The following is a 13,037-nucleotide window of genomic DNA, read 5'->3' as shown; positions in this document are numbered from 1 at the left end:
CGTTACCCCCGGGGACCTGCTGAGCCCCTCCCCTGCCGTGCCCACCCCGGGCTCAGCCTCTTGTCCTGCCGCAGGCCTCACCCCGCTGCTCGTGTACCCACAGGGGCCGAGGAGGTGCTGCTGCTGGCGCGGCGGACGGACCTGCGGAGGATCTCGCTGGACACGCCGGACTTCACCGACATCGTCCTGCAGGTCGATGATATCCGGCACGCCATCGCCATCGACTACGACCCGCTGGAGGGCTACGTCTACTGGACGGACGATGAGGTGCGGGCCATCCGCAGGGCGTACCTGGACGGGTCGGGGGCGCAGACGCTGGTCAACACCGAGATCAACGACCCCGATGGCATCGCGGTCGACTGGGTGGCCCGAAACCTCTACTGGACGGACACGGGCACGGACCGCATCGAGGTGACGCGACTCAACGGCACCTCCCGCAAGATCCTGGTGTCCGAGGACCTGGACGAGCCCCGCGCCATCGCGCTGCACCCGATGATGGGGTAAGGCTGGGCGGCTGGGCCTCCCTCCCTGGCTGGAGCTGGCAGCTGGGCCAGACGGAAGTTCTGGAACTTCCTCCTGCGTCAGAGTCCCCCGAGGAGGGCTCCTTACGGCGCACATGGCTGGGCCAGGTCCCCGAGCTCTGACTCAGGAGGTCTGGGTGGGATGCTTCTGCTGCCGGTCCAGGGACCAGACTTAGGGGAGCTCTGCCAGGCTGTTGTGTGTGTACAGAAAGCCCTGGAGATCTTGGGTGCGTCATTTCCTCCCCTGGGCTTTAATCTCTGTGTCTGCAAAATGGACCGGCCCCCAGGCTGAGTTCTGGGCTAGTGATGGCAGCAGTAGTGATGGGCGCTGCGGCCCTCGCCACGCAGGGGCTGGCCTCTTCGGAGCACGTCATGTGCTTCTGTAGATAAGTCTTCTCCTCCCCCCTCACCCTGTGGGGAAGGTTCAACAGTGGAGGAAGCTGAAGGCCAGAGAGGTTAAGGGATTTGCTCAAGGTGAGGCCGCAACCTAGACGGATGCGGCTCTGTGTCAGCTGCCAAGGGCAGGACTGTCCCCCAAGGAGGTGGGCAAGGCTGTGAGAGACAGGGAGGCAGAGGCGCTCACTGCTGGCCCCAGGGTAGGGACTGTGGCTCGGGGCTGTTCTCCCCTGGGGGTGGGGGAGCAGACTCCAAGGCCCCTGCCAGCTCTGGGTCTCGGGTCCCCGGGGACATGGGGCCGGGTGTGTGAGAGCCGAGGGTCGGGCACAGCTCAGGCACGTTGTCCGAGTGCTCACCCTCTTCCTGGAGCTGCCACCGCAGCGTCTAGTTTTGCTTCTCGGGGCCACAGAGCACGTGTCACCTGCTTTGCACGCGGGAGCCCCTCCGCTCTTTGGAGAAGGTTCCACTTGGCCTCTTCCTCCCTCTGGGCGCTCAGCCCCGCAACACGCAGGTCCCTCGTCAGGGCGTCTGCTCTCTGTTGGTCCTTCCAGCCCAGGGGCCCCGAGCATGAAGCCCAGACCTGGGGCACCCCTGTCCCCGTGGAGTCCCCGGTCCTGCAGGGACAGGACAGACGGACACTGTCACGGACAGGTGCTTCTTCTTCTCCAGCCTCATGTACTGGACAGACTGGGGGGAAAACCCCAAAATTGAGTGCGCCAACCTCGACGGGCAGGAGCGGCGCGTCCTGGTGAACACGTCCCTCGGCTGGCCCAATGGCTTGGCCCTGGACCTGCAAGAGGGGAAGCTCTACTGGGGAGACGCCAAGACGGACAAAATCGAGGTGAGCCGTCCCCGCGGTGAGCGGCGGGTCAGGAAGCGGCTCCGTAGAGAGGTCGGCCCAGCCGACCTTGGGCTCCGAGCTTTTGGCAGAGGCCAAACCTGTCCCTGCCCCCCGTGCCCTGCCCCCGGCCCATGTGTGTGTCAGGACCTGGGCTCTGTTCGTTGGCCAAAGAGAATCCTCAAAATAATAATTACCACACGTTTCTTTTTTTAAAAAAATATTTTTTATTGATTTCAGAGAGGAAGGGAGAGGGAGAGAAACATCAATGATGAGAGAGAATCATCAATCAGCTGCCTCCTGCACACCCCCCACTGAGGCTCGAGCCCAGAACCTGGAATTGAAACGTGACCTCCTGGTTTATAGGCCGACACTCCATCACAGAGCCACGCCGGCCAGGGCCCACCTAGCACGTTTTCATCACCTTCTTGTACCTTCCTGTTGTGGGGCCAAAACGGAAACCGGCACCCAGACCGATTCAGGGAGTTAATCCATCACCCGCCATCTGCAGTTGACCCTTAAACAGCTCAGTTTGAATTGCTTGGGTCCGCTTGTACGCGGACTGTTTTCAGTAATTTATTTTCTCTTACGATTTTCTTAATAATATGTCTTTCCCTTGGCTTACTTTGTTGTAAGAATACAGTAATATAATGCATATACAAAATAAGTGTCAATCAACTGCGTTGTCAATAAGGCTTCCGGTCAACAGTCGGCTATTAGCAGTTAAGTTTGGGAGGAGTCAGAAGTTATACTCGGATTCTCGACAGCACGGGGGTGGCCGCGCCCCTCATCTCCGTGTTGCTCAAGGGTCAACTGTACCGGTGCCCCGAGGGGCCAGGAAGTGGCGCCCAGAGTCCCGTAGGAAATCCGTACAACCTGAGGCCTGCCTTCCAGGTCAGGCGGCCACTCCCCAGCTAGTGGCATGAGGGGGTGGTCTAACCTAGGGCTCGCCCCTGGGCTGCTCGCAGGACCCACACCTGGGCCCAGCGCCTTCCGGTTCCGATGGCGTGGCCCCAGGTTGGGGCCCAGCTGTTGTTCTTCGCTTGGTTAAGTTCCTGGGTTAAGTTTCAGGTGGAGAAACTTAGATCCATGGGGTGCAGGGCCTTGAACCTGGGCAGAGCTGAGGGGGGGCCCTGGCGGCTGGCCCTGCCGCTTGGCCCAGCGGCTTTGTCCGGAACGTCCAACACCAGAGGACCGAAGTCTTTCTGCCCCGCACGCATTCGCTCTGCTCGGGTGATTGCCGCCTGCAGAGCGGAGGGCTTTGGCTTTTCTGACGAGCTGGAAGCATCATCTGTCTGCGGGAGGCCTGCTGAGACCTGCTTTTGATGTGCTTGTCGCTTTCATCGGGGCCGGAAAGCCCACGCTTGGCTGTTGCGTTTTTATCGTCTTCCTTTTATCAGAAGCTTCGACACGGTGCCCCCGTCAGAACCCCGTCCTAGCCGGTGTGTGCGTTCCGGTGGGGTACGGCGTTTTGTGTTGGCCGGCATTTTTCTCCTCTGTGGCCTTTGTGGTTGGTGCTTTGCATCAGCGCAGACGCAAGAGCAGGGCTTAGCTTGTGCCTCTCAGAGTAACCGGCGCTGGTGTGCGGGGATGGGAGGCATCCTGGAGCCACAGCTCAGTCAGAGACAGAGCGCCCTCAGCCTCAGCTGGTCCTGACCTGGCGAGGAGCTCGTCCACAGCACCCCAGTAGATAAGTGGGTGACGGTGCCCAGGGCCCGCAGTGCCGCGGTTGTCCGGACCTCTGAAACTCAGCTCCGTGTCCGAGGGTGGTCCAGGCTCCCTGTGCTGCCCTGGGCAGGCTTGCTTCCCGTGGAGCCCACCCCTGGGCTGAGACCCGGCCTTGGTACCGGGCAGCCACCCCCAGCTGAGCAGCAGTGGTGGGAGCAGCCACCTGTCTGCCTCACCTGCTCCCAACCACGCCGCCCCACTCAGCATAGCAGCCGCCCAGAGAGGGGGGCTGCGAGGAGAGGCCCTGACCCGGTCCTCGCTGTGGTGGCCTGGTGAGGTGCGGATGGAGCTGAGGCTCCCGGAGTCGAGCCCGGCCTGTTTCAGGCAGCTCAGGCCTCGGCTGGCTCAGACTCCTGTCTCCGTCCGCCAGGTGATCAACGTCGACGGGACAAAGAGGCGGATGCTCCTGGAGGACAAGCTCCCGCACATTTTCGGGTTCACGCTGCTGGGGGACTTCATCTACTGGACCGACTGGCAGCGGCGGAGCATCGAGCGTGTGCACAAGGTCAAGGCCAGCCGGGACGTCATCATCGACCAGCTGCCCGACCTGATGGGGCTCAAGGCCGTGAACGTGGCCAAGGTCGTCGGTGAGTCTGGTCAGCCTCCAGCCAGGGGTCAGCCGTGCCAACTGGTGTGCGGAGGAAGCAGCAGGGCTGTGGCTGCCCTTTGGTCCACGGGCGGCCCAATTTGGGGGCATACGTGTCCAGCTGGGGAGCCTCACTGTGGTCTGGGCAGGGCAGGAGGTGGTGAGCGTATGTGGTTAGGGGCTGGGTGGGCATGGGGGGGTGTACTGACCGGGGGTAGTGTCGAGGCAGTGGATATGGACAGGCGCTGCTGGCAGGAACTGTTACAATAATGGCTAACACTTACTGAGCACCTGCTGTATGCCTTAGTGCCCAAAGCCACCCTAGATGCTAATTACAGTATTGCCCATTCACGCTGGGGAGGCAGAGATAAAGCCACGCAGCTAACGGTGGCCGGTGGCCGAGCTGGGACTCACGCCTGGGTCTGCCTCCACCTCATTGCCAAGATTTGCAAAAGAGCTCCCTTCATTCAATTTTGTCTCTTTATCAAAAGGATTCCAAGTGCAGGTCCACAAGCTACATTGGAGAGAGTAGTGTCCAGGTGGGCTGGGCCAGGATGGGGGCTGCGGGCTCCATGGGGCAGCTGGGAGCAGAGCCCCTGTGGCTGGTACAGCACCTGCACATGGTGCTCAGCAGACCTTCGCCCTCAAGTGCTTACAGTCGGGTGGGCGAGCCTCCCCTTAGCTCCAGGCGGTGGCTCTAGCTGATGTTAGAGGAGGGCCTGGGAGGTCATTGGAGCTTGGAATTTGAGGAGCAGGTGGGGAGTGGGGTTTGCGGGGAGAAGGAATGGCTGAGCAAAGGCCCGGAGGTTAGGCCGTGGGGGCTGACCTGGGAGCGGCCACTGCTGCTGCATCTCAGGGCCTAGTCCCCACCTGCACTCCTGAGACAAACGATGGAATCGCACGCTCCCTTTTACAGCCACCTCGTAAAACACACTCGTTACCAGTGTGGGTGGTGGGACCACTGTGAGTGATGGTTTAAAAAAACAAACCCCCAGAGGTGGTTAAAAAAAGATGTATCCACAGGGTGTGATTTAAAGTTGAGAAATTAGGCTCATCCCTCCCCCCGCCCCCTTCTCTCTGTCTCATCCCAGGATTTACTGAGAGAGATGGGGAAAAGCATTCTTTTTTTAGCTGAAACACTTGACATTAAGTTAGAGCCAATGTTAACAGCACCCCAGTAGATCAGTGCGACTCACAGGCTGGCCAGAAATGAATGAACATGCTGAGCACCATCTACTTGAGTGAAAAAGAGCGGTGTTTGGCCGTCCCGGGCACGTCGGAGTTCTTGAGGTCGCCAAGAGCGTCGGGGAATCGGAGGAAGCCTCTGAGTGGGGTCTCAGGCTCCGGTCCGGCCCGCAGGCCAGGAGGCCGGCCCTGGGAGGGACGACTGTCTTGTCATCGCCTTGTGCCATTATTGCGTCCACCCGGGGTCGGAGCTCGGGCCTGGAGGCTAGACCTCCTGGTTCTTGTTGTTGCGGAGCTGCTCCCTAACTTCCTAACTGTGTCACCTTCACTAACCTCTGCACACTTCCGTTTCCTCGACGGAGAACCGGGGATGGGACTAGCTTCCACCTCCCAGATCGCTGTGTGCTCAGAGCCAGTCAGCACACAGGGACCCGCCGGGACCCTCGTCACTGCCTCTCCGGTACCAGGGGAGGCCTGGGCTTCCGCCCTCTCCACCCAGGGTCCCCGTGTGTGTCCGGTGGAAATAAAGCCACATGACTGTGGGCCGACGGCGCGCTCTCTGCCGGGCTGCTGACGTGTCGGGCCTGTGTGTTGCCTTCCAGGGACCAACCCGTGTGCGGACCAGAACGGGGGCTGCAGCCACCTGTGCTTCTTCACGCCCCGAGCCACCAAGTGCGGCTGCCCCATCGGCCTGGAGCTGCTGAGCGACATGAAGACCTGCATCGTCCCCGAGGCTTTCCTCGTGTTCACCAGCAGGGCCACCATCCACAGGATCTCCCTGGAGACCAACAACAACGACGTGGCCATCCCGCTCACGGGCGTCAAGGAGGCCTCCGCGCTGGACTTCGACGTGTCCAACAATCACATCTACTGGACAGACGTCAGCCTGAAGGTACGGTCCGCCAGGTGCCTGCACACAGCTCTCCCGTGAACGCCTTGCCTGCAGGGGGCCTGCCTCAGAGGATTTTAATTTTTTTTTAAATTGGTTTCAGAGAGAGGAAGGGAGAGCGAGAGCGAGAGCGAGAGCGAGAGAGAGAGAGAGAGAGAGAGAGAGAGAGAGAGAAACGTCAAGCATGAGACTCATTGATTGGCTGCCTCCTGCACGCTCCACACTGGGGATGGAGCCCATAACCCAGGCATGTGCCCTGACCAGGAATTGAACAGCGACCTCCTGGTTCATAGATTGATGCCCAACCACTGACCCACGCCGGTTGGGCAGTTTTTTAAAATATTTGTAACTCGACTCAAGCCAATAAAGTATTAGTGAGCCTGTTTTAATAAACTAACGTGAATGATTACAGTGGGCAGGCCCAGGAGACCCGCAGACGGGCTTTTCTGGAGCGATTGGGTAGCCGAGAGTCATCTGTGACACTGTCCTCAGCATCACCCGCCCATTCCTTCCCCACGTGCACTTGCTTAGCCAACTCTTCACTCACGTGCAGGCATGAACATCCTGGATAAATACAAGGAAAGCAGGGTTTGGCAGGCTGTCCGAGGGCTGGCCTCCTCCTTTTGCAAATAAAGTTTTATGTGAACGTGGCGGTCCCCATTTGTTTACGGATTGCCCACGCCTGCCTTTGTGCCACTAGGTTGAGCTTTGGCAGATCCGTGTGCCCCGTGAAGCTTAGAACATTTAGTGCCCTTTACAGAACCAGTTTTCCGACCCCTGTTCTGAAGTGCAGTGTTTACAGCTAGAGCCGTTTAACCGTCTGCCTTTTGCTCTACCATTTATGTGATGTTGCTGAAAGGTTGTTCTGATTCTAGAAGTCACCAGGGTTCATTGTAGAAAGAGGGAAATACACAGAAAAGTATAAAGAAGAAAATAAAAGTCACCCATCACCCAACTTAACCATCCCTCCTCACACTTCTGTGTATTTCCTTTGAGGGTTTTTTCCCCTATGATAGTATTTCTCTTAATCACAATCATATGCTACATAGAATTCTGTTTCCTGGTCTTTTCCACTTAGCATTTTAACAGGCATTTATTTTGTTAGCCTTTTATGAACTCTTTAACAGCGTAAAAGATTCCACTGCACAGCTATTCCCTACTGTACATGACCATTCCTTCATTTTATGTGTTTTCTGGTCACTTCTGCTTCTCCCAGCTCTCTGCAACCACAGCGGCAAAGGTTTCGCATGCAAAGTCCCTTCAGCATTTCCAGTAGCTCCCCATCTTGTGTATTTTTGTTCATTCTTTTGGGTACAATTTCAGGAGGAGGATTACTGAGTGGAAGGACACAGCTGTTTTTAAGATTCATGATATATCTATCTATCTATCTATCTATCTATCTATCTATCTATCTATAGAGAGAGATAGATGTATAATATGTAATTTACGTATAACTTATTTTGTTTTATAAGTATATAAAATATGTATTTATAAAACATATATTACATATGAGAATAGCTAAAATTTTTTCTAAAATGTTTATAGTTGACGAGTGTATTTTGAAACTCTCGCATGTTGGTGACCCGGTCACCAATGTGGTGAGCAGCTGCTCCAGGTGGCGGAGCAGCTCATAGTTAAACGTCTGCCTGAACGCTGGTTCCTAACCGGTGTCTCTGCCCCCGCCCGCCCAGACCATCAGCCGCGCCTTCCTGAACGGGAGCTCGGTGGAGCACGTGATCGAGTTCGGCCTCGACTACCCGGAAGGCATGGCCGTCGACTGGATGGGCAAGAACCTGTACTGGGCGGACACCGGGACCAACAGGATCGAAGTGGCCCGGCTGGACGGGCAGTTCCGGCAGGTCCTCGTGTGGAGGGACTTGGACAACCCGAGGTCGCTGGCCCTGGACCCCACCAAGGGGTAAGGACCGTTTTGTCGGGCACGTGTGTCCCCGTCCCCCTCCCACCTCTGTGCCCGCCAGCACGGGGATGACCGGAGACCGAGGCGGTGGCTGCCCGGCTGGCTCTCTGTGATGAGAGCGGCACTGACCGCTCTAGCGTTGAGGTGGCCGGGGCTGGCTGCACTTCGGAGATCGTGTAGTTTGTTTCACGGGGGAAACTGAGGCCCAGAGCCGAGGACGGAGTGGCAGCCGCTGTATCGGGCTGCGCCGGGCGCTTTCCTGTGGGTTGTCTCACTGCAGCGCCCAGGAGGCCTGTGGGGGGAGGGGTGTTTTGTTCCTGATTTTACAGAGACGGAAACAGGCTCAGAGAGGCTGAGCTCCTCACCCAAGGCCACACAGCCAGTCAGAGCAGGGCTGGGCCAGCAAGGGCTGTTCTTTCCCTCGCCGTGTCACCAGGCTCCGCCTTCTCGGAGCTGGCTTTGAGCCCCTTGGATTGCACTTAGCCGAGGGTTAGCTCCCGGCTTTGTGTGGGAGCCCTGGGCTCTGCCCTGGGGCTTTGGGGCTGGGGTGTGGCGGAGGGGGCATCTCCCTCTGCTCCCAGATTCCTTTTCTGAGCAGCTGGCACAGTGCTGGTCCCATAAGGCATCAGCCATGTGGAGGGAGCACCCCAAACTCGTCCTGCCGCTTGCCCTATTAGGGGTGGCAGAACAGGGAGGTCCAGGTTTTAGCGAAAGGGCAAGTCCCACGTGCCTGATTCTGGGAGGAGGACGGGGGTTTCTCTTCGTGGAGCTGTCGGGAGGCGGCAGAGCTGTGTGCGTCCTGGCCCTGCCGCGCCTGCCGCCTCGGACCTGTGTCCTGCTTCGCCCACGTTCGTCCTGGCTCCCCTGTCACCCAGCATCCCGTGCAGGTTTGTTAGCATTTGTCCTTGACAAAGGCACTCCAGCTGGTGGTTCTGTTACACGGCCACCTTGTCTGTGCACCTGTGTGTGCTTGTAAATGGGGTGACCACACTTCCCCTGCAGGTGAGCTGCTGCGGGCATTCAGGCGGCAGGAGGTGGCACAGTGACGGCCCCTGGAGGGATGGTGGGTGGTGGGGCTCAGGGGGTCTGGCCTCTGCCCTGCTTCCCGGAGGGATGTTGTGGAAGTGGCTTTCTCTGGGGCGGGGAGGACCCAGCTTAGGAGACGGTGGCGGCCGCGTTCCCTGCCGTGTTGCCGAGAGTGTGGACGCATCTGAGCCCGACCTGCCTCTCTCCCGTGTCTTCCAGCTACATCTACTGGACCGAGTGGGGCGGCAAGCCACGGATCGTGCGGGCCTTCATGGACGGGACCAACTGCATGACGCTGGTGGACAAGGTGGGCCGGGCCAATGACCTCACCATCGACTACGCGGACCAGCGTCTCTACTGGACTGACCTGGACACCAACATGATCGAGTCATCCAACATGCTGGGTGAGGGCCGGTGGTCCTGGGGGATGGGCATCCTTGGCTGGAGCCGCCCTGCACTGTGCCCTCTGGCCTTCGAGTCCCCGGGCCCTCCAGGAGGTGTGGGCATGCCCCGAGTGCTCGCCCAGCTTCCCCTCTCTCGAGGGCCGTCCCCTCCCGCACTGTGCCGTGGGCGTGTCGACAGAGGCCCTGTGACCACAGTTTTGGGCACCGAAAGCTGGGCTCCAGCTAAGCCCTGGGCTAGCACTCTGATTTGACACCGCACCACGTGGCCTAGGCTTTCACTGATGGGGAAGCAGGCCCAGGGAGGTCACAGGACTTGCCTCGGATCACAGAGTGCCGCTCAGACGCCAGGGCCACACACCCATCTTTACCCTGAGCACCTACTATGTGCTAGTCTTGTTCTGGGACCACTCACAAGCCACACCCAACACCCTGGGATTAGGTAAAAAACACATCGCTCGAAGTCACCCAGCAGCAGGGGCAGGATTTGAACCCAGAACACGTAACTCTGGGCTCTGTCCTGTCAGCTCTGTGGGGTCATGGGGCTGCCCTGTGCAGCGGAAAGAATCTGGCTTCCTGCCTCATCTCTGCTGTTCTCACCCGGGGTGGGCGTGGTTATGCCCATGTTACAGGTGAGGGAACTGAGGCAGAGGCGGGCTGAATGGCTAGTTCCAGGTGTGAGCAGAGCTAGGACCCAATGTCCTGGCTTTTGCGTGGGGCGGGCCACACCCACCCTGCACGCTGACTGTCCTGGTGTACAGGGCTAATGGCCAGCTTTGAACGTCTTTGACGATCCCATTACCTTTCCTTCATTCTGCTGTTGATGAGCGTTTGGCTTGTTTCCAGCCCGTGGCTCTCACAGCCAGTGGCTGCCACACAGGCGCACACTGTGTGCGTGCCTTTCTCCTGTGAACGGGAGAGGAGTTGCCCGGTCCCACGGTGGTGCACATCCAACGTCAGTCAGTCCTGTTCCTTTTCCAAAGTGGTCGAACTTCCTGGCCCCGGCACAGGCTGCCAGGCTGCGGGGCGCCCTGCGCTGTGGGCGTGCTGTGCTGTTGCTGACGCCCCGCCCGTGTGCCCCACGCAGGTCAGGACAGGATCGTGATCGCCGACGACCTCCCACACCCCTTCGGCCTGACCCAGTACAGCGATTACATCTACTGGACGGACTGGAACCTGCACAGCATCGAGCGGGCCGACAAGACCAGCGGCCGGAACCGCACCCTCATCCAGGGCCACCTGGACTTCGTCATGGACATCCTGGTGTTCCACTCCTCCCGCCAGGACGGCCTCAACGACTGCGTGCACGGCAATGGGCAGTGCGGGCAGCTGTGCCTGGCCGTCCCCGGCGGCCACCGCTGCAGCTGTGCCTCCCACTACACCCTGGACCCCAGCAGCCGCAACTGTAGCCGTGAGTGCTCGTGTCCCCTGCCGGTGCCCCGTGTTAGGCCAGGCTGGCTCCGGGGCTGGGAGGGAAAGGGTGCCTTGGTGCACGAACTGCACAATGTTACCTGGAGGCCTGGGCTGGGCGGAGGACCTGTTGCTTCATCAAGACACAGGAGCTGGGCCAAGCCCCGAGCTGGCACATCCCACGGGGAATCGTGGTCCCTGGGAGAGAGCGCTCGCTCGGGGAGGCAGGCCCTGTTCTAGTCCTTTCTGTGGCGCTCGTTCAGTCCTCACGCCTGTAGGGAGGGAAGTGTCACTGTCCCCGTCTCACTCACAGGCGAGGAACCTGACACAGAGACGCATAGTAACCCGTGCAGGGCCACGCAGTGGGAAGGCCTGAGCCCGGTTTGAAGGCAGGCAGGTTGGCTCCAGAGTCCCTGCTCTTGACCCCTTGCCAGGTGGCCTCACGTTCACACGTGTAATCCTCACACTGACACTCTGAATTATGCAGGCCTTTTTAAAAGCTCTCATGTCAGTGATAAAAAAGTGAGTCCAGGGAGCCTGAGGGCGACTTGCCCATGGGCCCAGGGAGAGCGGTGGCCCTGCTGGCGGGCTCTTCCCCTGTAGCCTCAGAGCCGTCATGCCTCAGCCTGTGTGCAGCACAGGGCAGCGTGCAGAGCTCTCTCTATTGCCTGGGCCTGACTTGAGGTCACACAGCCCTCGGCACCAGGAGGGCTGGCTTTCCTCATCCCCTTGTGTCGCTGAGGCCCCTGAGCTGGTGCGAGCTGGGCCTGGGCCGCAGCCTGGGACCCCACCCCTGGGCTCCCTTTGGTCCTGTTGTCCCTGCCCCCCTGGGGGCCATAACCTTGAAGCAGAGGTGCAGGTAACCCCGCACCCAGAGGGGCCACCTGTGGCCGGTGACCTGGGCAGAGGACGGCGCTGTCGGACAGTGGCTGCAGCCCGTGGCCTCCTGCACATTCTGAGAGATGCCGTTCCTGCAGCTGGCAGCTTTGCTCATGACCCCCAGGCAGCGTGCCCTCCTGGGGTCACTGTTCACGTCATATGCTCCTCAGCAGTTCCCTGGCACGTGGAGACATGTCACCCGAGCTTGACGGACACTTGCAGTGGGCCCTTGGTACTCACTGCCTTCCTTCCTGCCGTCTTGAGTCTTGATCACTTACAGATCAATTGATATCTGTTTTTAAAAAGACGGGCACTCATAAAAACTGAAACCGAGACATGTAACACGGAGGGTAAAATTCCCCGTGGTCCACCCCCGGAAGCAGGTTTCTGTCCTTCTGGCCTTGTCCCATGTCCCCTGGGGGCTCCACATGTAGATCCGCTCTCCCTGCGGCTCCCGGATGCTGACCCGCAGCCCCCCCCTCTGTTCGCCTCACCCTAGCGCCCAGCACCTTCTTGCTGTTCAGCCAGAAAAATGCCATCAGCCGGATGATCCCGGACGACCAGCACAGCCCGGACCTCATCCTGCCGCTGCACGGGCTGAGGAACGTCAAGGCCATCGACTACGACCCACTGGACAAGTTCATCTACTGGGTGGATGGACGCCAGAACATCAAGCGAGCCCGGGATGATGGGACCCAGGCAAGTGCATCGGTCAGAGGCGTGAGGGCACTTCCGTGAAGAGCTCGCCCTGGGACTCTCTGGGCTCCGCCCACTTTCCTCAGCAGTGGGGGTGCCCACCACGCACGGCGTTGGGTCAACAATGATTTGAGCTCCGATTCTGCCATTATTGGGTGTGAAACTCTGAGACTGGTTATATGTAGAAACTGGATTTTATAGTTTTTGAGATCACTGGGCGGTGGGGGGGGATGGTGTCCAACCCCATGGGATATTTCTTCTTTCCACAGTGGTTTTGCACAGGTGGCTGGTATTGCTTACTCTGGATTTGTTCTTATTTCATAGGAATCATGTAGTCAGTTCTGCCATAATGCAGTCTGTGCGTTCTGAAAATCACCACACTTTGCAGAATCACACAGCACACACCTCAGGGCCATGGGGACAGGGGGCTGGGACACATTACGTACCGACAGGAGCTCCATACAGCAGTGTCATGCAGGCTTAAATGGCTCAGGACGTAAGTGCCACAGTGGGGGCCTGACGTTGGCTGAGGATTTGGGCGTCCGAAGGTTGCAGCCTGTGGGT

General features: G+C 59.1%; 1 protein-coding gene across 2 annotated transcripts in view; it reads left to right on the top strand.

Annotated features, from left to right (window-relative positions):
- LRP5 (LDL receptor related protein 5) overlaps positions 1–13,037 on the top strand; it is a 74,366-nt gene that overhangs the window by 44,078 nt on the left and 17,251 nt on the right. For both annotated transcript variants that reach the window (XM_059709849.1, XM_059709850.1), the window contains exons 6-13: positions 104–500; positions 1,587–1,758; positions 3,854–4,070; positions 5,857–6,146; positions 7,835–8,061; positions 9,307–9,491; positions 10,576–10,899; positions 12,277–12,476. In XM_059709849.1, coding sequence (XP_059565832.1) covers positions 104–500; positions 1,587–1,758; positions 3,854–4,070; positions 5,857–6,146; positions 7,835–8,061; positions 9,307–9,491; positions 10,576–10,899; positions 12,277–12,476 — 2,012 coding nt within the window. The remainder of the gene's footprint in view (positions 1–103; positions 501–1,586; positions 1,759–3,853; positions 4,071–5,856; positions 6,147–7,834; positions 8,062–9,306; positions 9,492–10,575; positions 10,900–12,276; positions 12,477–13,037) is intronic.

This window comes from Myotis daubentonii, chromosome 9 (genome assembly GCF_963259705.1).
Source record: "Myotis daubentonii chromosome 9, mMyoDau2.1, whole genome shotgun sequence".
NCBI lineage: Eukaryota > Metazoa > Chordata > Mammalia > Chiroptera > Vespertilionidae > Myotis > Myotis daubentonii.
This window is presented reverse-complemented; position numbering and strand designations above follow the sequence as displayed.